The following is a 26,764-nucleotide window of genomic DNA, read 5'->3' on the forward strand; positions in this document are numbered from 1 at the left end:
CAGTTTTGTCAGTTGAGAAAAATAAAGTTGTGCCAACTTCATAGGTGTCGGGGAGCTTTTATTTGGATGTGCCAAGTCCCTGTAAGATATCTGAATTGTTGGCGTAACGCTAGGTGTCAGCCCTTCGGGAAGGACCAAAGAGAAAAATGGGATTAGCCTTCATGTGGGCATTCTGCTTGGAATGGGAATGCCTTTTCCTTGGATTTGTAATACTGTGGAGTTCATTGCTTTTGTTAAAGGCTTTAGGCTGAATGACGTGTTTTTCAAAATGTTTCATAGTTCTGTTTGCTTTTCATACTGAGAATCTCAGAGATCAGCTTATATTTAAATCCATGAGTGGAGAATAATGGTTCCTACTAAGAGTAGGACACTAATAGCCAGTTATTCCTGGCCGTGAAAGCCGACAGTTGTCTTCACCAGAGTAATTGAGTCAGCAAGGAGTTGTCTAATGTTAGACTTGGCTTTGAGAAGTACTGAAGATACTGTAAAACAGCTGGTCATAGAAGTTAACTGTGAGTCAGTGGTCAGAAGCTCAAAGTGAACAAAAGAGATAAGAATTCACCAATCTTAAAAAGGCAAATTTTGAGAAATCAGACTGATTAGTGTTTCAGACGGTGCGCAGGTCAATTGCTGAATTCTTTTGCCACAAGATCTTTTGAAACCAAAAATTGGGGGGAAAAAAAAAAAGTGTGTGTGTGTAGCAATACCAGGAAAAACAAAAAGTGAACAGACAGATTCAGAGAAGAAACCTTGTAAAGAAAAAATACCACCCAAACTTAAACAGAAAAGTGTTTATACAATATCTATCTCAGGAAGTCCCTAAACCACAGTTCACTGCCGACAGGAAGCTACATCTGGAAAACAACTATTGTACCTTTGCCTTTTTCCTATATTCTTTTTTGAAGCATTCTCTGCTCTCTGACACGGCGTGAGATACGTTTAAAAATTTTGAAATGAATCATTATTACAATATTTAATCTTTTGTAATATATTTTTCATGATTCATGGGAAAAGCATTGGGAAATAGTTGAGTTTTGGGGGAAAATGAAAAAAAATAATTGGCAATACTCTTGAGAAAATCTGATTTATTCAGAAGAAAAGCTTTTCTAGGAAGCTTCGGATGGCTTCAGAATTTTTTAGACTGTTTCAGTGGATAAGAGAGTGATTTGCACCAGTCAGAGGTGATTTGGGGCATAAATGCCTGAACGTAATTCCAGCTGAATTACTGGTAACTTTCTCTTTCACATTAATCTTAATGTGAAAATTATCTTAATTTGAAAATTGCTTGGGTTATGCTCCACTTATTTGCCTGTTTTTCTGTATTAGGCTTCATTGCTAGGTGGAATGATTAATTCCAGTGATCCATTAGGGTGAGGTTATTCAGGAAACACCATGGGATTGTTTCCTTCTTTTAATTTTGGGATGGCTAAGTACAAAGCAATGATAATATTGTATTTCTTTCATTAAACATAGACAAGAGGAATGGCTGAGAGTTAATTAGTTGAGTTAAACAGGTTCTTTGGTGTTCCAGGTGATAGTGACTTTCTGAGAAGTCTCAAATGTTTGCAGACACTCGAGTGGCCTTTTCGGTTAGCAGCCCTGCTTCTAAAAGATTTTCTTTTGAGGTCACCAGTGTTCTTGAGTGAAGAAGAGAAAACTTGCCTGCCATATGAAGAAAGGCTGAGAGAACGGGCTTTGTTCAGCCTTGAGAAAAGAAGGCTCGGGGAGACCTTATCACCATGTTCCAGTATTTAAAGGGTGGCTACAAAGAGGATGGAGACTCCCTTTTTACAAGGAGTCACATGGAAAAGACAAGTTACTCCTGGGGAGATTCTGATTCGACACAAGAGGAAGATTTTTCACAGTGAGAACAACCAGCCGCTGGAATAATCTCCCAGGGCAGTGGTGGATTCCCCAACATTGGACACTTCTAACATTCGTCTGGACAGGGTGCTAGGCCATCTCCTCTAGACCATGTTCCTGCCAAGAAAGGTTGGGCCAGATGATTCTTGGGGTCCCTTCCGACCTGGTATTCTGTGGTTCTATGAAAACTGTATTGAGATCAGCGACAGTCTTTGTTTGTATGAGATGCAACATGATGGTAGGCTGCTCAGTTGAGCTGATTTATCAAAAGGTAGGAAAGAGTGGCTTTTAGGAATTTTTTTGTTTTCTCTGAAGCGCTTTAAATCAGCTGTCAGACTGAGAGGTCAGTTCACTGAAATTGTATTACTTTCATTTCCTTTAAAACTTGTGAATTTTAAACCATGCTGAAATGTCACTGTAGAAGCACTAGTATTTCCAGCTGTCTCTGCCAAGCGTTAGAAAATGCTTGTCGTATTGAGTCACTAATTATATCAGGACTGATGTTACCCATTAGTTTAGTTTAAAGTCTCTTTGGAGAACGGAACTCTGTGCAAATAAACACTGCTATGGCAGACCTGAGAAACCATGGGAAGGTTAATTAAGTTTGAAAAGGCTACTCTATATCTGTAACACTCACAGAAGTAATACCACTGCAGTTAAAAGCATTGGCACTTTTGTTAGTGATGTATCTTCTTCCACAGAAAGACTTATTTCTTTTCCTTTATTTCTAGAAAAAAATTCAAAATTGTATAGAATGATGTTAAGTATGAAAAATGAAGTGCAATTTAATGGTTAAAGTTAGCAGAGTGCTGTGCCTGACGTAAACGTTTCAGTGTTGAGCTTTTGATTAAAGAAGCAAATTACAATTATTCTTCCGATTAGCAAATGAAGGTCAGGAAAAGAAATACTTCCATTCAAAACTACTCCCTGAATTAAACTCAATTCACAAATAGCTTGGGGAAGGCTAAAACCTAATTTTTTACTAATTTATTATTTGGTGAAAAATATTTAATTAGCTCCAAGCTTACTCTTTCTTATTTAATGGTTATTAATATTTAAAAGAATTTAAGAGTTAGATTGAACACTTTGAGACATGCACTTATGTTGTGCTTTGGCTTTGTTCTTAATCTTTTTTCTTATGACTCAGGACACAAAATAGATATGACTGAGAAAGAAAAACGTAAGCGTTATACAATCTCATTTGTGGATAGAGCTATAATAAGGAACAGGCCGTTGTCGCACACTTGGACCAGGGAAAAGGCTGATTCTTTCTAAACTCATCCAAGAACTAGAATGCTCACAGTTTCCAGTTTACCAGCTTTCTCAGAGAAAACCTCAGTGAAAAACAAGTCAGTTCTTTTTCTGTTTTATACATCCAGTGGATCTTCAGTAAGCTGCCTTATATTTATTTTCCCTTCTCTTTATTTATCGTAATCTTTTAACACATCGTAACACTGCAGTATAGCATCTAGTGTAAGATACTTTTGAATGTCTCAAAGTAATTAAAGATATTAATTTCAGAACATATGAATGTGTGCAGGTTGTTAGGGTGGAGTGAACAAGTGAAAATGCTTAGTAGAAGGGAAGCAAACTATTATACGGCCTGGAAAGGATTTTTGTGTTTTAACTGTGAGTCTTTTGTTTAATAGAGTTTTCTAAAGACTGATTTACTTACCAAAAATCTTTAATTATAGAGGTAATAAGAGACAAGAAAACAGCTCTTGTGCTAATGGCTGTATGAAACAGATGTGGGCTTCAGGCTTAAATATCAGGTGGCTGTATGAATATTTCCTCCTTTCTTATAGCTCTCATTAATGGGAAGGTTCTAGCTCAGGAGCTAAGTCAGGTCTAGATACATGATACACTTTGTGTGGCCATAGTAAGACCAGAAACAATTTGTGAACCACACAATTGAGTAGCTCAAGGAAGCTGTCTCGGTACAATGTATTATTATTGATTTGATGCATCTTTTTTCTTTTATGTAAGCCTCTGTTAAATGTTGAGTTTCATTGATACTGATTACAGCTTTTCTGTAACAAAACACACATGCTTTATTAAAAGATGCACGTTTCTTACTCTTTGACTCCAAAACCTGAGAGGGAAGTTTAGTGTGGGATTGGATTTTGACTAGCCTAGACCTCTAGCACAAAAAGGGTAGACTACTATTTAATTTCCTACTTAGATTCTTTTTCGTGCTGTCCCTGTAAATTTTTGAAAAGCATTTTGATTCTTTTTTGATGCACACATCAAAAGTAAAATTAATTTCACTGTTAAGAAAGAGTATGTTCTTGTACTGTGCAGCTATTTTGTTTGCGTATACCGAAATGATTCCCCACATCATACTTAAGTTTTACCTAAATACACATTTTACAAATAGCATTTCTCACCTTCATATTACTGTAGAAAGTATAGTATCTGGTATGGGCATAATCTGCTAAAATATCTGTCACAATTGGTATTTCTATCTAGGTTTTTGTCAGCATGCATGTAGTACAGTATGCAGGCCGGTTCCACAGCCACATCAGCAAGTTACAGGGATAGGAAAAAATCACATAGAAAATGGGGCCTCTGGAGGTTCGACTTCCTCCTGAGTGCGGGGTTAAATAAGAACTGGATTAGGTTACGCAGGACCTTGTCCAGCTGAGTTTTGTAAACCTCCAGAGGTGGGGATTCACAGCCTTTCTGGGCAACAGTGTCGTGCTTGACCCCTCTAAAAGTGATTTTTTGGGGGTGGTTGGGTTTTGTTGGTTTTTTTTGAATTTTCCCTACTCTAAAGGGAATTTGCATTGCTGCAGCTTGTGTCAGTTGCTCCTTGTCCCGTCACGGTGCATCTCTGAGAAAAATCTGCTCTCTACAGCTCCCCACACACCCCCTTTTTGCTAAGGGGATGCCCAGAGTCGTGTCCTGCGCCTCTGTCTCTGTCTCTCCTCCAGGCCCATCCGCTCCTCGCCCGGTCCCTCAGGCCCGTCCTCTCCTCTCCTCTCCCGGTCCCTCAGGCCCGTCCTCTCCTCTCCCGGTCCCTCAGGCCCGTCCTCTCCTCGCCCCGTCCCTCAGGCCCGTCCTCTCCTCTCCTCTCCTCTCCTCTCCTCTCCTCTCCTCTCCTCTCCTCTCCTCTCCTCTCCTCTCCTCTCCCGGTCCCTCAGGCCCGTCCTCTCCTCTCCTCTCCTCGCCCGGTCCCTCAGGCCCGTCCTCTCCTCTCCTCTCCTCTCCTCTCCTCGCCCGGTCCCTCAGGCCCGTCCTCTCCTCGCCCCGTCCCTCAGGCCTCTCCTCTCCTCGCCCCGTCCCTCAGGCCCGTCCTCTCTCCTCGCCCGGTCCCTCAGGCCCGTCCTCTCCTCTCCCGGCCCTCAGGCCCGTCCTCCCCTCGCCCCGTCCCTCAGGCCCGTCCTGGCCGCCCTGCTCCGCTGCCCCTCTCCCTCAGCCCCAGTCCCGCAGAGGTGAGCAGGACTCTGCTGCGTCTTACAGCCGCGGCCTCACTGCTGCCAAGCAGGTAGAAAAAACTTATCTTTAAAACCTTACTGAAAATGAACAGCTTTCTGTTTGGTTGCCACCTCTGTGCTCTTAGTAACATTGCATTTTATAAAAAGGCATGCTGCAAAGCAACATTTCCTGCAAACTGCATGTTATAATCTACCTTAAAAATAAGGTTAAAATTGTAATGTTGCTTTCTTAAAAGTCATAGATGGCTAGAGAGTTACTTTTCTCTTGTAGGTCAGATCAGTGATATCTAAACAGTTGATGTATTCAAGTGAGCAACTAAGGCTTAAAAAGGTGTTGCAGCATCTGAGAAGGCAGTGGGATCTTCCTTCCTCTTCCTCTTCCTCTTCCTCTGGAGCTGGTGATTGCTATTTCTTTTTTTAGGTATAGAGGGAGCCAAAAGAAACAGGGCAGTACAGGAGACGCTGTTGGCAGAGCGTGGAATTAAAAGTTGTATTGGTGATAGAATTTTGTTTTGATTTTTGTTAACAAATGCTTGATTTAAAAGGTGCTCGTGCCTTTCAAGGGACTTGTTTAGGAATAGCGTAGTTGCTCATTATATCCCATTGTTGAAGCTATTGCTTGTGAGTGGAACAGCTTTTGTACTCATGCACATACTATAATGACAGTGTAGCTTCCATTACTGTTGTTATCCATTTTTAAAAAAATGTATTTGCCATCACTCTGTTGGTGGGAACAAATCTTCTAATACTTTATGGAAATATTGTCTTCCTTAAAATATAGTTACAAACTGATTTTAGATTCTGTTCTGGTAGAGGTAACAGACTATACTGATTTTTACCTTTTTTTTTTTAGTAATTGTACATAATACCTTTTGTTGTTTGCAATTACATCTTCTTGTTTGCCATGAAGTAAAATAATTTTCAGAACGTTCACTCCAATTATTGAATTATTTGGGTTTTTGTGTTTGATTAAAAGAGGTGGAGTTGCATATTAGAGTTATGCTATGCATAGGTGTTATATTGACACAGTTTTTGAACCTATGAAGTACATTTGTCTGGGTGATCCCTAAGTTTTATTCAGGTGAATACTGTCTACACTGAAAACTTACTGAAGTAGTTATTCCAGCAAACATCTCAATTTTGATGTGATCATTCTTGAGGAATGCTGGGCCTGTAATAGAGTATCTGTTCCAGAGTAAATATTCCAAAATAGTTTGCCTATGCTTTCCAGTTACAGACAAGCCCAGAGTGGTAATGCGGCCCTCCAGTACTGTTTTCTGCTTCTGAAACCAGAAAAGAGAGAAACTGATGTTTGTATAGTAAGCATATGCATGATTATTGGAATGAGAAGAGGTTAGTTAGAAGTTAGCTTGTTTCAATTAAGAAGTTCCGTATGATCTAGAAAATAGCCTGGTACAGAATATCTTTGGGGTTTTGTTTGATATATTGTTATTTCAAGTTTAAAAAAAAAAAGCTCAGCCTCATTATAGTTTTGCCTGTGTGTGTGTGTGTGGTGCTAGGTTCTGGAGAGCTGGCACCAGACAGAAGTGATAAACCTGGTCATAATCCCACTTTTACTTTCCTGTGAGTGAGCCCATTCACTTGGCCGCTGAGCCGGCAAGATGTATTACAAATCACATGTTGTTGCCTTGGCAAAGACTTGTCTTCAGTTGTTTTTAGAGTACTCCAAGTCCTACCAAGGTTAACCAGTATATATACATTTGGTTTTGTAGAAAAATTTTCCAGCCCTTAGTCCATGGAAAATATCCAGTTTTCTTGAAACCAATGATACCACAAAACTGTTGGCTTTTCTGACTATGAGCTAATCTCCTAAGAATGGTGTCTTTGGTTTTACAGACTGCTGACTGTAGTGATTTGGACTTTCTACCATTTAGTTAATTGATAAGTTGCTTTCTCTCTGTCCTCTGCTTTATTTAGTATGATAAAACCACACTACTGTATGTGGGAAAAGGCTTTCATAAATATAGCTGACTACAAATTGGAAACACATTTTTGTTTCTTCTGTTTTTCCTATCAAACCAGTGTCATCATTCAACTTTTGGGGAGAAAAAAGGGAAAATAATTACTTTCCATAGGTTCCCTTCGGTTATGCGTGCCAGTTACTGTGTGTCTTGTAGACACTGCTTCCTGTACTAAAAGAATGCTCCATACCCAGACATGCAGCATATGTGCATTCAGGGGCTTCTGGGTTGTGAGTATCTTTAGAAAGTGTACGTGATGGTAAGTAGGGAACTAAATTTGTTCATTAAAACATTTAAGATATTTTTTTTCTACTCTTATAGCATGTGGTTGTCACAGTAACAGTACAATTTACCAAACAAATGTGGAAGATTATTATAGCACTTGATCAAAATGTTAAGTAAGGATAACAAATTGAAGTCCTCAGGCTAATCTGAAATAATTTCCCATCAGATAATTATTCTTTGTTGTAAAGTAGTGACTTTAGTGACTGTAAAGTGACTAACAAAAATACCATACAGCAGCTGTTTCCTAACTTACTGCATTTGCGGAATTGCACAGACCCTTAGCAGAGCACTATGCACAAACGTATATGTCAGGTATACAGTAGGGGTGTTCTTCAACCACTTCATTCTGGGTTTGTTAGCTCCTACTATTTCACAGGATAGTTTTATAGCTGTTATAAAAAAAGAGTAAAAAAAAAAGATATAAAAAAAGACAATTTAGAATGATACAAGTTTTCAGTCTTCATCTGCACTGGTTTTTTAGGATCAGTTTTGCAACATTGTGTATTTGTGAGACAATTTTAGGTACTGTAAATTTCGGATTTGAAATTCTGATTGTTAAGAATAAGTGGTGCAGCTACTTCTACGGGCTGCACGTTGTTGCATATGTTCTGTAAGGAATTTAAACCTCACTTTTGTTAAGTCTTACCAGTCATATTTATTTTCATGAGGTCTTTCTGACAGGGAAATGCTATCTCTCGGACTGAACTTATGGATAATACAAGGTAACGATAACTTGCCCAGGCTGGAGAAACCTGTGACAGAACAGAAAATTTGAACCCAGATTTTTTGACTTCCAGGCAAACGCCTTAAAAAACAGATTTCTATTTGTTTCTGCTACTGCAATTTAAAGTAATACCATCCCAGCTTTTCTCATTGGTATAACTTTGTACATGTGATTTACTGGACTGAAACAATTTTGTCTTTCATAGCATATTATGTCAGTCTGTCTTAACAAGGAACAAATCACACACCATAGCTGTTCATGAAGATGTTAAAGCTTATATGCTTGAGCTAAGGTTCATCAGAATTGGGTGAAGCTGAATAACCACTGATTTCAGAAGGCTTGCGATTATTAAGAGCATGTTGTTAGTACCCATCAACTCCAAAGTATGCTTATTTATTATCTGCCTCAATGCAATTTCCTCTTTCTCAGAAGCCCTGAGTATCGAATAAAGAAATAATAGGAGAAACTTAACTGTGAATCAAGGCACAAATATACAGTCTTCGGTTTGCATCCTGCTGAGCACTGCAGTTCTCCATAAATACTTTTTCAACAAAATTTAGCCTTGGAAGTTGTAGTCTGGTGGATGGAGCACTCAAAATGCATAATCTGGGTGGCATTGACTACTATGTTTCAAGGTCACTTTTTTGTTTTACTTCAGTTTCCCTGTCTTTAAACTGTCAGTAATATTACTGTTTTGTTTGAGCTCTGCAATAAAAATTTAAGAGCTAGGTATTATAGTTCTTTTTGCCAATTTAAAAATAATCGGTCCCCTTTACGCAGTGTGATTTCCATTGATAAATTTAGTTCTGGATTATTTGGTCATGCTTTTCCTTGGTCTGTGTTATTATTTCCGTGATACCATAAACTAATGAATACTGTGTTGTCCGCATACAATATCCAGCTGCAAAATTAGTTCTTGTAACAATGGAGAAAAGTCAGTATCACTGGAAAATGTTTTGCCTGTGGAAGCAGCTGCCCATGAGCTCACCCTCTGGAAAATATCCTGATGGCTTCACATCTTAGAGAGCTTTTTTCAGTGCACAGTAGCACAAATGTAAGCCAAGGTTTGAGAAGCTAGTGCTGTGTGTTTTCTTTGGCATATGGCAACCCTGAGCCTTTCCTTTGAGAAGCAGGTCTTAAAGTCTTTTGCTGAAGGGAATAATTTTGTGATTCCTCGGAGCAAAGTAAAGTGATTCTCATCTATTCCTATTATCACGTCATTATATAGAAGAGTTCAAAATGCCACTGCCCAGATGAAGGCTGGTAACACTAAAAAAAAAAAATCATAACAAACTAATCATCCTTCTTGCTTTAAAAGGAGGGAGGGAGAGGAACACCATTGAAACGGAGTATCTTAATACGTATTTACAAAAATATGTTCTGTTACGTTCCAGCATGTTACATTCAGTTTAATTTTTTATTGACATTCATTAGTTTGGTTTCTTTCTTCCTGCAGCCCACTACCCACAAAAAGCCCATTTCCTTACATTTTTATTTGGAATTTACAGGACCTATGCTACTTCCCCCCATCCTTTTTGTTGCTCGTGTATCTCGTTGGTCCTTATCTCTGTGCTTTACTGGAAAATTATTGTTTGTCCTGAACAAATGCTTACAACTACAGTTAGAGATCAAGAGGGTGTTTATGTCCCCCCTTCATGTCAGTGAGAATAGCTGCAAACTTGCTCAAAATAGCTAGAAAGTAGCCTTGAATCAGGCTGCCATAAGGCATGTTGCAGCAGCACAGAGACTCTGAGCAAATGCACTTTTTACAGGCTTCACTCTGTGTTTTGATGTGGCACTTGACAAGAGGGGACAGTGAAGAGCTGCTATATGGGTCTGAATCTAGGTGGGATCTCCAGGTCCTGGAGAAATCTTGGTGACTGAGTCTGGTTTTACTCAGCATCGGACTGCTACAGAGCCATTGCAGTACTGGGGAAATCAGGGTTCTTTCCTTCATTCTGATGTGCAAGGTGCCTGGTCTGTGTTGGCAGTGTGTAAATGTTAGCAACTCTCGTGTGTTGGATGATGGGTGGAGCGGCTCCCAGTATGTTTGGACCCTTTGTAATAGGTAAGTTCAGAAGAGCTGAAAATAGTAATCAGGGTTTGGGTTGTTGTTTTCCCCCCCTAAAATATAACTAAAACTGGGATATGGAAACAAAGCAGATATAAGTAGGATCAACGTGCTGTTTATGTTTATCTAGTTCATGTTTCTCTAGTATGACATGTGAAATCTAGTACCAGATGTGAAATCTGAGATGTGAAATCTACCATGAGGTGTAATGAACCAGTACGTGTATCCATAACTTTCACAAGAGTGAGAAACGACACAGGAAGAGCAGGTGTTGCTGATCTAGACAGACGTGTAGGAAATTGTCTTCTAAATAGATTAAGTCTTTTTTTTCTTTCTTTTTTACCTTTTTTTTTCCCTCTCTGCTTGTGTATATACTTTGTTAATCCAGGCACTCTTACAAACAGCAAAAACCAGTTAGATCCAAACCAAGAAAGCAGAAAGGAGAGTGAGAGAATGGAATGAGCGTACAGGAGAGGGACAAGCTGTGTTCAGGCCACGCTGGGGAAAACCTTGTGCCCAAAGGAGAGAGGATTTCTTCTGGGTTATTTTTTTAACAGTCAAGCTCAGATCATTCAATGAGTTACTTATGGAGTAGATGTACGTGCAGTTCACTCGCTGGCTTGGCAGAGACTGCTAGTTTTCCTACAAAGTTGAGGAAATATGTGGATGTGGAAGCTAGGCAACATGTAAGGAGCGATAAATGGAAAGAATAATGCTGTAGGATTTTTAACATAAAGGTGGCAGCAAGCATCAGCAACCATCAGAAATAACTCGTTATAGTTATCAGGAGGCAATCTATTGGGGGATTATCTGTGAACTCTTAGGTTTAAAATATTGTCCACAATAATGTATAAATGTACAAAACTAACCACACTGGCCTTTTCAGCTAATATTCTTATGTGAAAATCTAATTTTCTGCCGTTTACAAGCATGCAGGCAGAGATAAAAATATACTGCTGTAGGTAAATTAACGGAGCTGTACTGAAAGCATGCTGAGAAAGCAAACTCAAGCACTCCCCCTTCCTTTAAACGTCACTCATCTTTTGGCTTGGGATATTACTGTAGTTGAGAGAAGTGGAAGCATATCAGCATATTTAATCCATAGGTCCAGAACCCCAAGCTGCTAATACAGATTACAAAAATAGAGGCTATATTTTTTAGAAAATAGAACCAATAAAACGGTTGTTGAAAACATACATAACTTGAATGATACACAGATCTGTATTCCTAGAGATAGAAATGTGTAGAGGTAGAAGTGAAGACAAATTCAGAATGGTTTTTAGAAGGTGGTTTTTGGGAGCAAGCAATAAATACCCCAGGTTGCACTTGAGCTAAAAGTGTTAAGATAGACTGAGTCATATGAACCTCTCCTTTATAAACTATACGCGTGAGATATAGAACTTCTTCAGGAGAGAGCATTTTTAATATGGGAAGAAATTTTGTAAAGGGCTGGTCTGGGCCAGTGAAGGAAGTTAGACTGTAAAACTTGACCTGATTTCTAAGCATCTTTTTTCTTTGTTTTCATTCCAGTGTGACTGGAAATTCAGTTGGCTTATATGTTGTTCTGTTGTTAATCCAATTCTATTTCACTCATTTGTAAGGACTAAACATCCTTTTTTGTTTTGGTGGGGTTATGAAATTACCTTTGGCCACTGGAGCACTCTCTTATCTATCGTGTCAGTGGATCTGACAGGGATATGGTTGTTTCTTAGTCCGAATTCACAGACTGGGGGGGGCTTGAGAGACAGTTTAGTCATGGCCTTATGGTTTCCTAGCAAAGCATTAACAATTCATAGTGGACTGAGTTTACTCTTGCTTATCACTGCCTCTGTGTCTGTTTCTTCATTTTTCAGTGACAGTTCATTTAATTCCTTCACCCATTCCTTCCTAAGCAGTAAAAGGATTTTCCAGAATGCATGAATGAATAGGCTAAAAATTAAAGAAATTAGGTAGGCGTTTGCAGCCTGGCTAATGCTGGACATAATGCAGTGTGACCCAGTGAGCCACTTACTTGTCAAGGTGGCAGAGATCTGAAGAAACAGATATGAAGCAAGCACAGCACTAGTGAGTAAAAGTCTTGCAAGGGATTTCCATAAAATATTGCTAAGTCTCAGAGCAGAAACGTTAATGGAGGTCTTCCAGACAGCACTTGAGATATGCAAAATTACACAGCAAAACCGAATCTGACTTACAAAATTATGGGGTGCACTCAACATGTGAATGAGATTTTGCTCATGCAGATACTCAGTAGTTATTGAAATCTAACAAAGTTGCCAGATCTGACTTTTTTTCATAAGATGTAAAGAAGAAAACCTTAGTAAGCCACATGGCTTTTCTTAAATTTGCTAGACTATTGCTGGTGGTCTGTAACTTATAGCTCTACATGATAGTAATGAGACATTACTAGAGAACACATAAGAACATTTTAATTTCAGGAAAGAATTTCTGTTTTCCCAGATGGAAATCTTATTTCCAGGGTTTGGGTGGTTTGGTTCTTTTTTTTTATCCAAGTAAGTTTGAGGCATACTTAATACCAGGAGTATTAAGTATTATTTTCATTCATACTTAATACCAGGAGTATTAAGTATGAATGAAAATAATTTGTTTTCACTGCACAAACTTAATACACTTCTAAAGATCTGATTATTTTATGTATTAATGCAAGCATACTGAAATTCTCTCAGGAGTGTGTTGCTTAGGTGTGCTCCATGCATTTCACTGTAATGGCTTTTCTTCTCTTTTAAAAAACTGCACTTGACTAGCATAGTTGCATTTCCTGTTGTTTTCATAGCTGGAATTTATTGAGAAATTGTAATGTTCTAAAGCTAGAAAAGTGAGCCAGCTAGCTATTTTCCTGAAACTAAGAGTGCTCTTTTCAAGGCAGGGCAAGAAAATGTGGGGCAGAGGGGGAGTCATTAATTATAAACATGCTGAAAAAACAGTGTGGAAAATCTAATGTGGAAATATGGTAGATTTTTGTGCTGTACAAGTTATTTTCCTGCTAAAAAGAATGTTCCTTTCTTTGTTATGCAACAAAGAAGCACTAACTTCCCTGCACAGCTCATAGAATAGTTTAGGAATATATTAAATTAAAGTCTGCCTTTTAGCTGGCCCTAAATGTTTGAGCAATCCTTTAAAAAAAAATCAGATTGAGATAATGTTTTTGACACACTTTAGCAATAGCTGCCGTGATCCCGGAATGGAGCACATACAGTGATTTCTATTCAGTCTGTCTGAATCCAGCGTTTGTAGCAGACTCAGTACATTTTGTACAGCATTTTCTCCCTGCATTCATAAAGGGTTTCACTTCCAGGACCACTGGGGTCAGTAAAAGTTTTGTTAATGACATCTGAGGCTAGGAGATTATGCTGTTTGTCTTTTTAACTAAATTACAGAGACAAAAAATAGCAGCACTTAACCAGGCAAAGATGTCCATGTTGCTTGTTTTTTCTATTGTGTGTCATTTTATAGCAAATTTTCTGAATACTGACTTGTGCAAAATATTTAATCTGTATATCATGCACCCTTTCAAAACATGTTGCATTTACTAACCCTCCTTCTCAAGCTTTGGAAATAAAAATTATCTCTTTCAAGGAAAAAATTTGGGATTTATATATTAGGAGCCTTCAGGCTGGCTTCAACAGAGGTGGAAGGGCAAATAGTACGGGAATATCAAGTCTCTGAGACCTCTTGGCAATCAGGTAGTGGGAGTGAGTTCCAAGACTTGGACAATCTATAGTAACTGAGCAAAATACGTTTACACAAAAATCTTTTCTCTAATGGGTATTTTATTTTGGGCTGCTTGCTAACTTAAGAGGAAATAAAACCATCTTTTGTATGTATCTTCTGAACTGGAGTAACAACTGTATGCTTGCAATGCTTTTGTACTCAGCATTTACATAAAAAGTAAAAAGACGTTCCTGAAAAGCTATGGTTGTTCTTGGAAAGGATAAAATGTGTCAGGTTCCGTCCTCCCTGCAGAGCTTCACAGGCAGGTTCTGTGCCTGAGACCATCCTGCACATCTCTATGAGACGCTCTGAAATGCTGGGATGTCGTTACAGATACAGCATGGTTCTCCTACAGAACTGAAATTTTATCATGCGTTCCTGAGGAAGTTCTCAGCTGAGTTCGATGGGTGGAATGGAAAACAACAGGAAAAAATCAGGAAGATACCAGTAGAGCTCTTACTTTGGCCAGAGAATTTTGGTAGTAGGTTGCTTACGTGCACATGATACCGAATTTGCTGAAAAGACAGAAATGTTAGGTATGTCAAGGTCTCAGGCTGACTTACCTTTTTCTTACTGAAAAAGTTTTGTGAAGCTGATCTAATATTCTGTTTTATGTTGTTGTTTACAACATGCCATTTTCCTGTTCTTACTCAGTTTTTTAAACTGCTCATTTTACTGCTGTAGAAGAACCTATGTTGGGTTCTAGATTTTGCCCATTAATCGGATGGAAAAATCTTTGTGCTGTGCATGAGGGTGTGTTAGTGCATTTACTTCTGTGCAATAAAGTTTCCCATTTTTTAGTCTCCTGATTTTATTTGGATCAAAATGAAGGACCGTTTTCCATCCCTGTGGGTCAAATTCATTATTTTTACTACACGTTTTGTTGTCAGGGAGGGGCAGCTTATAAAGAAGACAAGCCATGTTCTGCTCAGAGGTGCACAGCAAAAGGACAAGAGGCAATAGTCACAAGTTGTAACATGCGAAATTACAACTGGATATAAACAAAAAGAAAAGATACTATTAGAGTGGTTAAGGAGCACTGGATTAAGTTGATCAGAGAGTCTCCATCCCTAAACTTAAAATAAGGTTAGCAACCTTTTCCAGCTTTGGTGTAGCCCCGCTTTGAGCAGGAGATTAGACTAGATTGACCTCTGGAGGTCCCTTCTGACCAAAGTTATCCTGTGATTATTCATGCCAGCACAAAGCATGCATAAAATGCCACCCGATTCGAAGTTTACAAAGCTGTCTCAAGGGCTCATGCGTTACAGTTGCCATGTGCTATTGTTTCCAGTGGATTCTGCCTCAATAGGAACTTTTTACAGCATAGTTTGAGAATGATGCTATTTCAGATCTAATAGAAGATTAGAATATCTCTAATCTTGTTTTTAAGCTTGTATTTCTAAGCTTGTTTTTAAATAAAAATGTTCTTGATGGAACATGTTCTGTTGCTAGCTGTTGTTTGACATCAATAGCCATGAATTTTAAGATATGCAGAGAAAGGAGCTGATAAGAGTAGATTTTAATAGAGCTTTGTCTCAAAACAGGTAAATAACATCTAGCTACAAAATATAGTTTGTATCAACTCAAACTGATTAATGTGTCTCCACCTTTAGCTAGCAGTTGTCTCTGTAAGATGTGTGAAAATCAGATAAAGGACTACGGCTTTGAGCTCTCTCCATTGGTCCAAGCTTTCCTGCTGCCTGGAGTGCTTAGTAGAATCATAGCAAGTGACAGACTTCTTATTTCCTGCAGATTGAGTGTGCAGTTATGGGATTTTTTTAATAAAAAAGAAGTAAAACCTATGTTAAGAATGGATGAAGTTGCACTTTTTTTCTTGTATTGTCTTCTTGGGTATGTCTGGCTGTCTCATGGCTCCATGGAGGGGCAAAAGAGCAGCAAGTCTCCTTTATATGGTGATTGCTCTCACTTATTTCAGGAGGTCTCAGTCGCAGAGTGTCCATGTGGCCAAGGACACACTGGAGATGAGGAAGTGTATTGTTATAACTCTGCCTGTACTGACTAACTGTTCCACTTCCCTAAGAGATGAAGTACTGTGCATTATGACTTTGTTCCTTCCTGTGATCTGTGCCCAAGGCCTGATCAAAAGAGATAGAAATCCTTAAAAAAAATAGCTAGAAATCCTAAAATAAATCAGTTTTACACACACACTCAGAGCCTCTGTACTCCTCTGCATTCATACAGCTGAAATACTGAAACTGAGTAAAGTATCCTCACAAAAGGTACGTGTTGCTCTTCCTCATCTTCATTTAAATGCATTCAATTAGTTACTGAAGCAAATAGATTAACCTTACATTATGCTTTCGTAGCAGCTTTCATGAACTTTGCAGGACTGTGTTGAAGAATTATCTTTCAGTTTTCCAGAGTTAAAAACTAAAACTTTCTAGGCAATTTCAGTGATTATTCAGTTTTCTCAAACTTAATGATTGTATATTGTATGTACTTCCCAGTTGGTATTTTTCCCTTCGTTTGTGATTGCTTTCTAACTGTTCTAGGGCTGTAAAAGAAGCCCCCTACAAATCATAATGGTATGTGTGAAACTGAACGGCATGCGTTGATAAAAAGCAATTGGGTACCATGCAAGATATGTTATGCTGTATCATTAATTCATTTCAGCCTTAAGCCTGCCTTTTTCTTTCTTATATAATTTCTAAAGGTAAAGTACCATACAACAGAGACTAACTCTGCAAAGTACCTGCCTGCAAACATTGGATATACCTATATTTTTTATGATGATGATAGCTGACATCTTGCCACACACAATTTCTGCATATAATATGCTGCTTTACCAACCAGAAATGACCCTCCCTCTAGTCAGCCAGTGCTTTGGAAAAGTGCGATATAAATAAGAACAATTAGCATTTTTGGCAACTACAATAATCACCATCTTTCTGTATTTACTGGGAAATACGGGCCTAAGCAAAGAACTATGCCATTTTTTTCAATTAAGAAATCCATAAATAAAAACTTTTTCCTTACGCTTTTTTAAATCATCACGTAATCAAAACCGAAATATCATCTCCTGTTGTCTTTTAGCAAATGCAGCCTGGAGCCTCGGCCAAAACATGCTGTGGTGCGTTAATGCAGTGAATAGTGACAGACGCAGAAGGCACTGCAGCGCTGGACTCTCTTCCCTGGGCCAGAGGCTGTTGTGTCCGCAGCGCGGCACAGGCTGCTCTTCCCTCAGCAGCCCTTCGTGGCAGCTATCACACTTTTTTTAGTTCCTTGTTAGGGTCCTGCAAGCTGCTCATAGTAGACATTAGCCTATAGAGGTGCACACGAGCAAGATCTTTTCTGTCCTTTTTTGAGAGTTGTCATAGAACTCAAGCGCTAATTATGAAATTTTTCAACATGCAAATCCCAAACTCCTTTTTTTAGTGGGCCCAGACCACAGCGGCAGTAAATAGTTGTTGGCTGTTGTATTTGTTAAAAATTATACAACTATTTCTGTTTGAGACACTAGATCAATTGGTTGATTGATTTTGTCTGTTTCAGGAATTTATCTCTTGGATTTAATCTACATTGATTCTGCATATCCCGCTTCAGGCAGTATTATGGAGAATGAGCAAAGATCCAATCAAATGAACAATATTCTCCGAATAATAGCTGATCTGCAAGTCTCCTGTAACTATGGTTGGTAAATTTTTGTTATACATATTTAACCTTAAGTAATTAAGTAAGCTGGTAGAGTTGAACACTAGTAGATGATGTAGCTTCCACTTCTGTGCAGTTTCAATCTTACAGGTAAATTAGGCAAATAAGCACGTATTCTAAATTGTAAGAGCTGTAACAGAAGTTGTGCAGAGTTTACTGCTGCGTGTGGACTACAAATGACATGCCTTCAAGTACAGGTATTGCATTTGGGTTATATTTTGTTTCCAGTAAAGGTAGAGAGAATTATTTTAATATCTTTCCTTTCCATTGCAGTAGATATGATGTCTTTGGAGTGTAAAATGTATTAATTTCATTATCATTTTAGTGTTAATATCCTGATGAGATGTTTACAAAAAGAAATACAAATATTTCAGTCTGTACAAGAGTTGTTAAATTGTGTGTTAAGCTTTTCCACATACCTCACTTGTTGATGAAGTGAGGAACATGAGGCGGCTGCTTCTTTTTGTTAACAAGATTTTACTGTAAAATTCATTTCTGCAATTCTAGCCTGTTAGTGAAGCCTTGTGTCAAGAAATGTGCTGGTTTTGTGGTCTTGACAAATACTCAGCGTACTGTTGGTGACCTAGCAGGACTCTTCATTGCTTAAACATGAAACAAGCTGGAAAACCTTGAGAGCAGCTGTACAATTAAACAAATTCAGAACATTTTTATGCTACAGTTTAGGAAAGTTTTGAATAGAAAAAAATTAAATGTTAGATTGTGAGAAAATGAGGTGAGAAATTACTTGTGTATGCTTAAGTATCCAACTGTTGTACTTTGTTATCAACTTCGGTATTATAAAGTATTTCAACGTAGGGACTAGGCATATTAATGATTCTGAATAGCTAGATTATTGAGCTGTCATGTTCTTATTGTGAGTTTCATTTTGTCTCCGAGAAACCTTATTATTTCACTGACCTTTTCCTTTTTACAGTTTTTGCGGCTTCCTGCATTGCTATACATTAATTTTGAGTGCTTTTGTTAAAATCAGAATGAAAATTAAAATGTGGCCTCAAAGAAGCAATATTCTGGAATAATGAGTGCCTTTAAAACAGTTTTCTTCATGAGAGCGTAAAAGTTAAGTTTGATACTATAAGGCACGTTCCTGTCCATGGACCATGCATGAAAGGATTTTTCTGTCATTCTGAACTTAGTGTCTTTCTTTCTTGGTATTCAGCATTGCAATTTTTAAGTCTCTTCGCTTCGTGTTCGTATGAGAATCACTAACAGCCATGGCTGCAGGCTTTAATTTCCCACAAAACAGCGAGCACAAAATTCAAGCAGGGTTTACAGCAAATAACTATTTTCCACTTATGAGATAGCATATAATAAAATCCACCAGCTTCCATGGTGATGAAAGGCAGATGGGTTTTCTTTAACAACTGTGCATCACTTTTCCTCAATCAAATCTTTACCATCTTCTTAGAGTCAAAGTAATCTTTCTGCCTGTTTTATTCTTTAGAAAGGTTCCGATTCTCTGTTTCCATTAAGATAACCATGAGGACCAGAAAAAATAGTCATTTTCAGTCATGTGAATGTTCTTTTTTTCTGTTTTTTTAAACACTCCACAGATCATCTTACAACACTGCCCCATGTGCAAAAGTATTTGAAGTCTGTCCGTTACATTGAAGAACTTCAGAAATTTGTAGAAGATGACAATTATAAGTAAGTACTGATCTTTTCTTCAGGTTTTGGGAAACTTTATGGAAAAATCACTTGGCTGTTAGTTTGATTAAGAGTTGAACAAAAAGCCATTGCCTGAAGATGTTTTGGGGTTTGTCTGTTTTTCTTAGTATTTTATTAATGGTGCCGATAATAGCAAGATGCCCGAGTAAAATCCAGAATGACAGTCTTCCTTCATGACTCCAACCAGATTTACAGCAGATGAAGCAGATGAAAATCTAGTCTTTATTCTAGTACGTGATGGTTGTATTCTGGGAATTTTGTTCAGGAACCCTAAAGCCATTTCCAAGATGTCCAGGCTTGACTCTAAGCTATTGTAAATAATACATAAAAAACATCTTCCAGTTTCAAATTGATATTTTTAATAAGCTGATACTTAAGATATAAACCTGACGATTTTGGGGGTTCCAGCATGTTAAAGCAATGCTTACAAAAGAGGTGGAGAAAAGCCATCCCACACAGTGGTGTGAAATAGACAGCATAGAGCATATTGGTCAATATGTGAATGTGCTGCAGTTAAAGGAGATGATAATCCCTGGCCAATAATTCTGAAAGAACTAGCACAGTAAATCACAGGTCTAGCAGCCAAGGTTTTAAATAGCTCAACCAAGGTAGATGCAATGCGATATAATTAGCTATTGACAAATATAGTACCTCCATTTAAGTGAGCAGAATTAGAAGTATTCAAGGCAGCCAGCTGTTCAGTAACGTGATGGTGGTATAAAAGATCTTAGAATATGTTTTGGAGAGTAAGGTTGCTAATGAACTTCTTTAAAATCAGTCTTGCTACCAGTTTTATTAAAGACTTCAGTTAGGAACTTTGTCTCAGAATTTGTGTGTACTTAGACCGTATGCTAATAAAACAGTGTTGTAAGGATTCATCGAAGTAGGTGGAATCGTAGTGATGGAATTCTGGAATCGCTTCTTAATCGGAGTAGTGAGACAAATAATTGAATAAGTTTAAGTTAAAACTTGATCAGTTAATGAAATGAAGGCTACCAGTTAATGTTTGTGCAAAGAGAAGAGCAGATTCAGTGAATCAGAAGACTGTCTTAGCAGTGTGGGGTCATGTCCATATAAGCATGAAGAATGACCTACTCTAACCATTCTACATTTCTCTGCAATTAGAGCTGATACTGCTGGCATACAGATGCAAAATCCTATTGAGACAGTTCAGGAAAAAAAGGTGTCGTCATAACAGACAAAAAACCACATGTTTGGGTATAGCATGAGTCAAGCGATTTGTTATTTCGATTTTGAACGTAACTGCGGTTGGTGATAACTCCAGCTGCCAAAGCCATTCCACTCAGCTCTGGTTCAGGCCACTGTGCATACAGTAGTATTCCTCAGCCAAATCTGTCGGTATGGATTCTTGCGATATATGTCTGTGGAACTTTGCTTTTCCTGAGAGAGTAAACCATTCAGACATGGTATTCTTCTGGAACTTCTCCAAGTATTATCAGGACATACTTCAAATGGAGCGAAAACATCCAAAATCTGTCCCTTTGCTTAGGGTAAACTTAGCAAAAGCAGCTGAACTGGCATTGGGTAGTTCACTGCAAAAGATCATACTCGGCTGTGGTGTAATAGGTTTGTGCTTTTGTGTCTGGTTGATCACAGATACTAAGAATAGTGATGTGGAAAAAAAGAATGTGTTTGTATGATGTTTTTATAGCAAAGTTTATCTGCTTCATGGAATTAGAATTCTTGCCAGAGTACTGATGATAGAATGCATATGTTCTTCCTTTTCTCAGTCTCATGACATTGTATATGTTTCATAAATAGAGATGCATTGTGCAACAGATGCACATTGAACATTAACATTGTGCACAGGCTTTTCAAAAAGTTAAGGCAGTCCAAGACTTGTGTTAAGGGTAGTCTGAGATTTAAATCTCAGTGTTAAAATTTAACAAATGGTCATTATTTACTAATTTTCCACATATCTCCATGCTTCATTAAAGTTGCGAACATAGAGCAAAATTAAACTGAGTAAAGGTGGAGAACTGTAATTAGTATAGGCTTTACAGCCCCTGGATTGAATTCAAGAAATGTCGCTTAATTTGATTTTTAGATGGAGTTTCCTGATGATGCATCAATGTTAACATTGTATATACAGTAGCTTTCATGAACTGTGATATCTTAGGCAAAACAGATTAAACAAGTGGTTTCTATAAGTATATGATACTATAACATAATATTTGGAAAAAAACAGAAGTCGTGAGTAATTCCAGTTTAAATTGGAAAAACATTTTAACTTCAGCAGCAGCATTGCTGATAATGCTGGATGGTATTTGATGTATCTTAAAGATCATTTATTACTTTTGATTTAGTTATTGATGAGAATATTTCAATCAAATTTAGCAGTTTTCTTTTTAAGCTTCACTATGGCAAGGAAAAACGACTGAAGTCACAAGAGGTATCAAAAAGAGGGAAAGATTTGGTTCTTAGCATAGTAAAGTTGCTGCAGTTTATATACACTGTGGAACTTTGACCTTTTTCTAACATGTTTGTTTCATCAGAATAAAGCTTTAAATTAAAGTTTGTATTAATCAAAACTCATCGCAACTACCCGTAAAGAGAACTCTCTTTCCTCTTCCATCTTTGTATTTGATAAGAAGACTTTGGATAACTGATTTTGTGTTTTCCTTTCAGTTTTCCATGATGGATCTTCAGTTTTGTAGCGTTTTCTGGTCCCATGCCAGAAGAAAATGTAAGCCTTAAAAAGGCAAAGAGTGCTAAGTTTTTACAGTGAGAAAGAATCTCCTCCCTCTTTCTCTTTCCAGTGACCGCTCTTTTTGAGCCAGGGACAGCATTAGCGTGCTCTGAAGAGACGTTTGCTTGACCTTTGGCAGGGAGAACAGAAGTATCTCAGTACCAGGCTGTCAGGGAGAAAAGCTTAGATAGTTGCCCTAAAATGTATTGGCAGGATCCCAACACACGTTTCACCAAATGAGAACCTCAATTACACTGAAAAGGAAAATTTGGCAGCCACTTTATATAAACAAAGCTTTTCTCGACGATTTTTTGTGCCAGTTCAATTGCTTGCTTTAGGTTCGTGCTTGTCAGCAAGTAAGTACACTCCAGAAAACCCCTGACAATGATGTCATGTCCTAAAAATAATAGATCTTTCTTGCTCAGCCCATGTACTGTTCTTTGCAGAAGCTGAGAAATAATAACATTTGCTAGTTACAAGACTAAGGGGGCAAAAATAGGACCTAAAGCATCAGGATTCCTTCCAGTTCTACCCAAAGTGTATTGCTAATCATTGTGATCTCAGGGCAGCCAGTGGGCTTCAGAGGTACCATCATGCAGCTGCTGCAGGATCTTCTTCCTCCTCCAGGACTGCAAGAAGTGATCTGAGGAGAGCGCTTGTCCCGTGCTTGTCCCCAGGTGTGCAGTTTTTCAGTGAGCTGGACAGCACTATCCAAACATTGTGGCACTGTGACACATCCTTTCCTAACCTGTCATGCTTACAGCCATTCCAAAACTTTTTTTTTTCCTGACCTTTTGGTATCATTAGATCAGGCCTGGTATTCTCCACGGTTGTTCTTTGTGTAAAACCAGTTTGAAGACTATTATTTGTATTACAATGTTGTCTGGACAGGACAGTGAGGATTGGAATCCCATTCTGTAGACTGCTATCTATACATATAATTCAGTTCTTCAGGGCATGTTAAGCAAGACATTGGTACTCCAATACACTAGTAAGATGATTTAAAGAAAGATCAGTTCAAATTTAAATTCAGATAAGCAGGATGCTATGGGAAAGCATCCAGGAGAAATAAATAGGCAATGATAACATTATACTGACTCCTAACAGTGATGGTGCTATAAAAGTGCCAGCTGCACCATAATGTTTTTAGTCTTAATGGTAACAGGAATTGTATGGCAGATGCTTAAAATATTCGTACTTAAAACAGTGAACCTTGGCCACAGTCCATCTTAAATAGGTCTCCCAGACAGCTATATTCCCTGGACGTTTTCCACCAAGAATTGTTGTCGAAGGCAGGGGTAGGGGGAAACCTTCACTGTTAGTCTGAGATTTTTAGTGATGCAGTGGCCATATGGATCAATAGCTGTAGTTGTGACTTAGCTGCTTCTTCCACGGGACGTTCTCAGGGACAGCGAAGTTTGCAGAAACTGTTGGACTTACTGTGCTACACAGGCAGCCCAAAATGGTCCAGCTTTGTACACAAATACTGGTCAGAAATGCCCTGAGTGGCATCTTTGAGGACTGCACCACTTTATTGCAACTTAGATCTTCCTTGTCTCAAGAAAGATGAATAAGTTTTGTTCAGCCTCCTCATGGAGCAGATAAATTTCTTGTTCGTGTAAGGCTATTCTCTGTCTTTATTCACTTCTCATTAGGAGAATTGAGTAATCCCAGCAGTAGTTTCATCCTGTACTGGAGAACATACTCCCAAGAAATAGAACTATGTTCCAAGACTGGCTACCTGGTTTTTTTTCTGCACTACGTTAGGTTCCTCTTTTCCTGCTTATCAGGAATGTCACTCTTAAATGAGCTATATGGCAGCACTCAGTAGCAGAGTCTTATTTAGGAGTAGGTTGGGATAGAGGTCTAGCTTATTTTAGAGAGCATACCAGCCCTAGCACGTTTCAGAAAATATTTGGAGTATCGGCCTTTAAAAAAAAAAAGAAATCGTTTACATCATCTTTTTACTATCCAAGACTGAAGCTTGCACATACTCTCCCGATGCTTTTTTTTTTGGTTTGTTAATTCTGTAAATCTCTATGATGATTTTTTCCTAGAGATTTTACTTCTAGTTTTTGTTTCACCTTAGATTGTTAAGAATAAATCCTCGGGTTTTGAATTTCAGTTTCTAATTTATACTCAGTTGTTTTTGGGCAGTTTCATAGGCAAATGTTCAGTTTCTAATGGGCAGTTTCTGAGATTGATATCTAGAATTTATCCTGGCGTGTCTCTTAGCTGAACTCAGAATCACAGAATGGTAGGGGTTGGGAGGGACCCCTGGAGATCATCTAGTCCAACCCCCTGCCAGAGCAGGGTCACCCAGAGCAGGTTGCACAGGAGCATGTCCAGGCGGGTTTGGAACGTTTCCAGAGACGGAGACTCTACCAGCTCTCTGGGCAGCCTGTTCCAGTGCTCTGCCACCCTCACAACAAAGAAGTCCCTCCTCATGTTGAGATGGAACTTCCTATGGTCAAGTTTGTGCCCATTACCCCTTGTCCTGTCGCTGGGCACCACTGAAAAGAGCCTGTCCCCATCCTCCTGACACCCACCCTTTAAGTATTTATAAGCATTGATAAGATCCCCCCTCAGTCGTCTTTTTTCCAGGCTGAAGAGACCCAAATCCCTCAGCCTTTCTCCATAAGAGAGGTGTTCCCGTCCCCTCATCATCTTGGTAGCCCTTTGCCGTCCCCTCTCCAGCAGCTCCCTGTCCTTCTTGAACCGGGGAGCCCAGAACTGGACACAGTACTCCGGATGCAGCCTCACCAGGGCAGAGCAGAGGGGGATGATGACCTCCCTCCACCTGCTGGCCACACTCTTCTTGATGTACCCCAGGATGCCATTGGCCTTTTTGGCCACAAGGGCACGTTGCTGGCTCATGGTCATCCTGTTGTCCACCAGGACTCCCAGGTCTCTTTCCACCGAGCTCCTCTCCAGCAGGTCAGCCCCAACCTGTCCTGGTGCAGGGGGTTATTCCTGCCCAGGTGCAGCACCCTACGCTTGCCCTTGTTGAATTTCGTAAGGTTCCTCTCTGCCCAACTTTCCAGCCTGTCGAGGTCTCTCTGTAAGGCAGCACAGCCTTCTGTTGTGTCAGCCACCCCCCCCAGCTTTGTGTCATTGGCAAACTTTGCTGAGGGTGCACTCTATCCCTTCACCCCGGTCATCGATGAATATATTGAACAGGACTGGGCCCAGTACTGACCCCTGGGGAACACCACTCATCACTGACCTCCAACTAGACTCCGTGCCCCTAATAACTCCTGCTGTATAATTCTGGAATGTTGAAATTTCATATGTCAGCACTTAGACCTTTCACTGAGACTAGGCTTCCTCACCATGGTAAAGCAAAGATTTTGGTTTTGAAAAGAATTCCTGAAAAAAAGTATTATAACAGTGCTGTGATGTTGGATGAAATAGTGACTCACAAGATGAATTTCTGATCATATACAGGTGCAAACACAAAAAAGAGAATGTCTTTATGAGTTATGAGTAGTTTGTTAGACATGCTGGATAAAGCTAGTTTTTTATTCATAGTAATACTAGTGAATATTATTTGGGACAGTGAAATGTGAGAATATAATTTGGTATGTGATGGGTATGAATGATGAATGTTGGTTATAAGCACGCCTGGTGTTGAATTCTGCACAGACCTATTGGTAGCATCACACTAAGCCTCTGAGGGGCCAAAGATCCCGACCCCGTGAGTGCTGCTTGGGAGACATTGCTCTCGCTGCTGGCACGACCACACGCACACATAGCGAGAGAGCAGATGAGCACGCGTGTGTACACCTATGAGCAGCGCGTCACAGTGGAAAATGCGGTGTCAGAGCAATTGCAAAAATGAATTTGGGTGGTGACAAACAAGCCGAGACTGGTTCAAACTGTACTGACTGTCAGTATCTCTTCTTTGAAATACAAATGTTTTTGTTTCCAGCCTTCTGGGGGAGCGAGGGAAAAGGAGAGAAGGTGGGCCAGGAGTGTCATCTCCTTGTCAGGATATATTCCCTTTTCTCACAATTGATTTTAAATATTTTGTTAAACATGTCAGCATGACTATTTTATATTTACCAAAACTCAAATTTAGGCTAATATTTATTTGTTGTTCTTTTAATACATCCTGTATTTTCCTAAGTTGAGGAGCTAAACTTAATTTTTGTTATCTTGAAAACATTGCAGAATTCTGATGTTGTTGAAGTCAATGACCAAACTGTCAGCCCCCAGCAAGGGCTAAGGTCTCAGAGTGTATTTTAGCATAACCAAACAGATAAACAGTGTTATCAAACATTACATTTTCTAGAGAGTTGACCAGTGGAGAGTGGTGTGATCTCATTTTATAGCACTGAAGACTCAATTGTTGCTCTGTCGGTGAACTTTTAAGTGCAGCACACACCACAGGTGCTTTTTAGATTGTATAATGATACCATGCCTCTTTCTAAAACCCTGTTAAGAGCGTGAGGTTTTTAGGTCTTTTTTTCTGCTCTTACCTTCCCCTTTTCTTCTTTACCAGAATTTTTACCAATATTTTTAAACAGCAAGAGAGAAATCATATAGTACAAGTAGTTGCATGGAAGTTGATCTTCCTTGCTTTTGTCAGATGTTCCGGTCACT

The 26,764-nt window shown here is 39.0% G+C and overlaps 1 protein-coding gene across 13 annotated transcripts in view; it reads left to right on the forward strand.

Moving 5' to 3' along the window:
• Positions 1-26,764, forward strand: part of RALGPS1 (Ral GEF with PH domain and SH3 binding motif 1) — a 142,145-nt gene that overhangs the window by 85,956 nt on the left and 29,425 nt on the right. For all 13 annotated transcript variants that reach the window (XR_008469284.1, XM_054220644.1, XM_054220651.1 and 10 more), the window contains 2 exons: positions 17,605-17,742; positions 19,335-19,428. Coding sequence is in view for 12 of the 13 variants with exons in the window: in XM_054220644.1 (XP_054076619.1) it covers positions 17,605-17,742; positions 19,335-19,428 (232 nt within the window). In the remaining variant the exon portion in view is untranslated. The remainder of the gene's footprint in view (positions 1-17,604; positions 17,743-19,334; positions 19,429-26,764) is intronic.

The sequence above is a fragment of the Rissa tridactyla genome, chromosome 14 (genome assembly GCF_028500815.1).
Source record: "Rissa tridactyla isolate bRisTri1 chromosome 14, bRisTri1.patW.cur.20221130, whole genome shotgun sequence".
Taxonomy (NCBI): domain Eukaryota; kingdom Metazoa; phylum Chordata; class Aves; order Charadriiformes; family Laridae; genus Rissa; species Rissa tridactyla.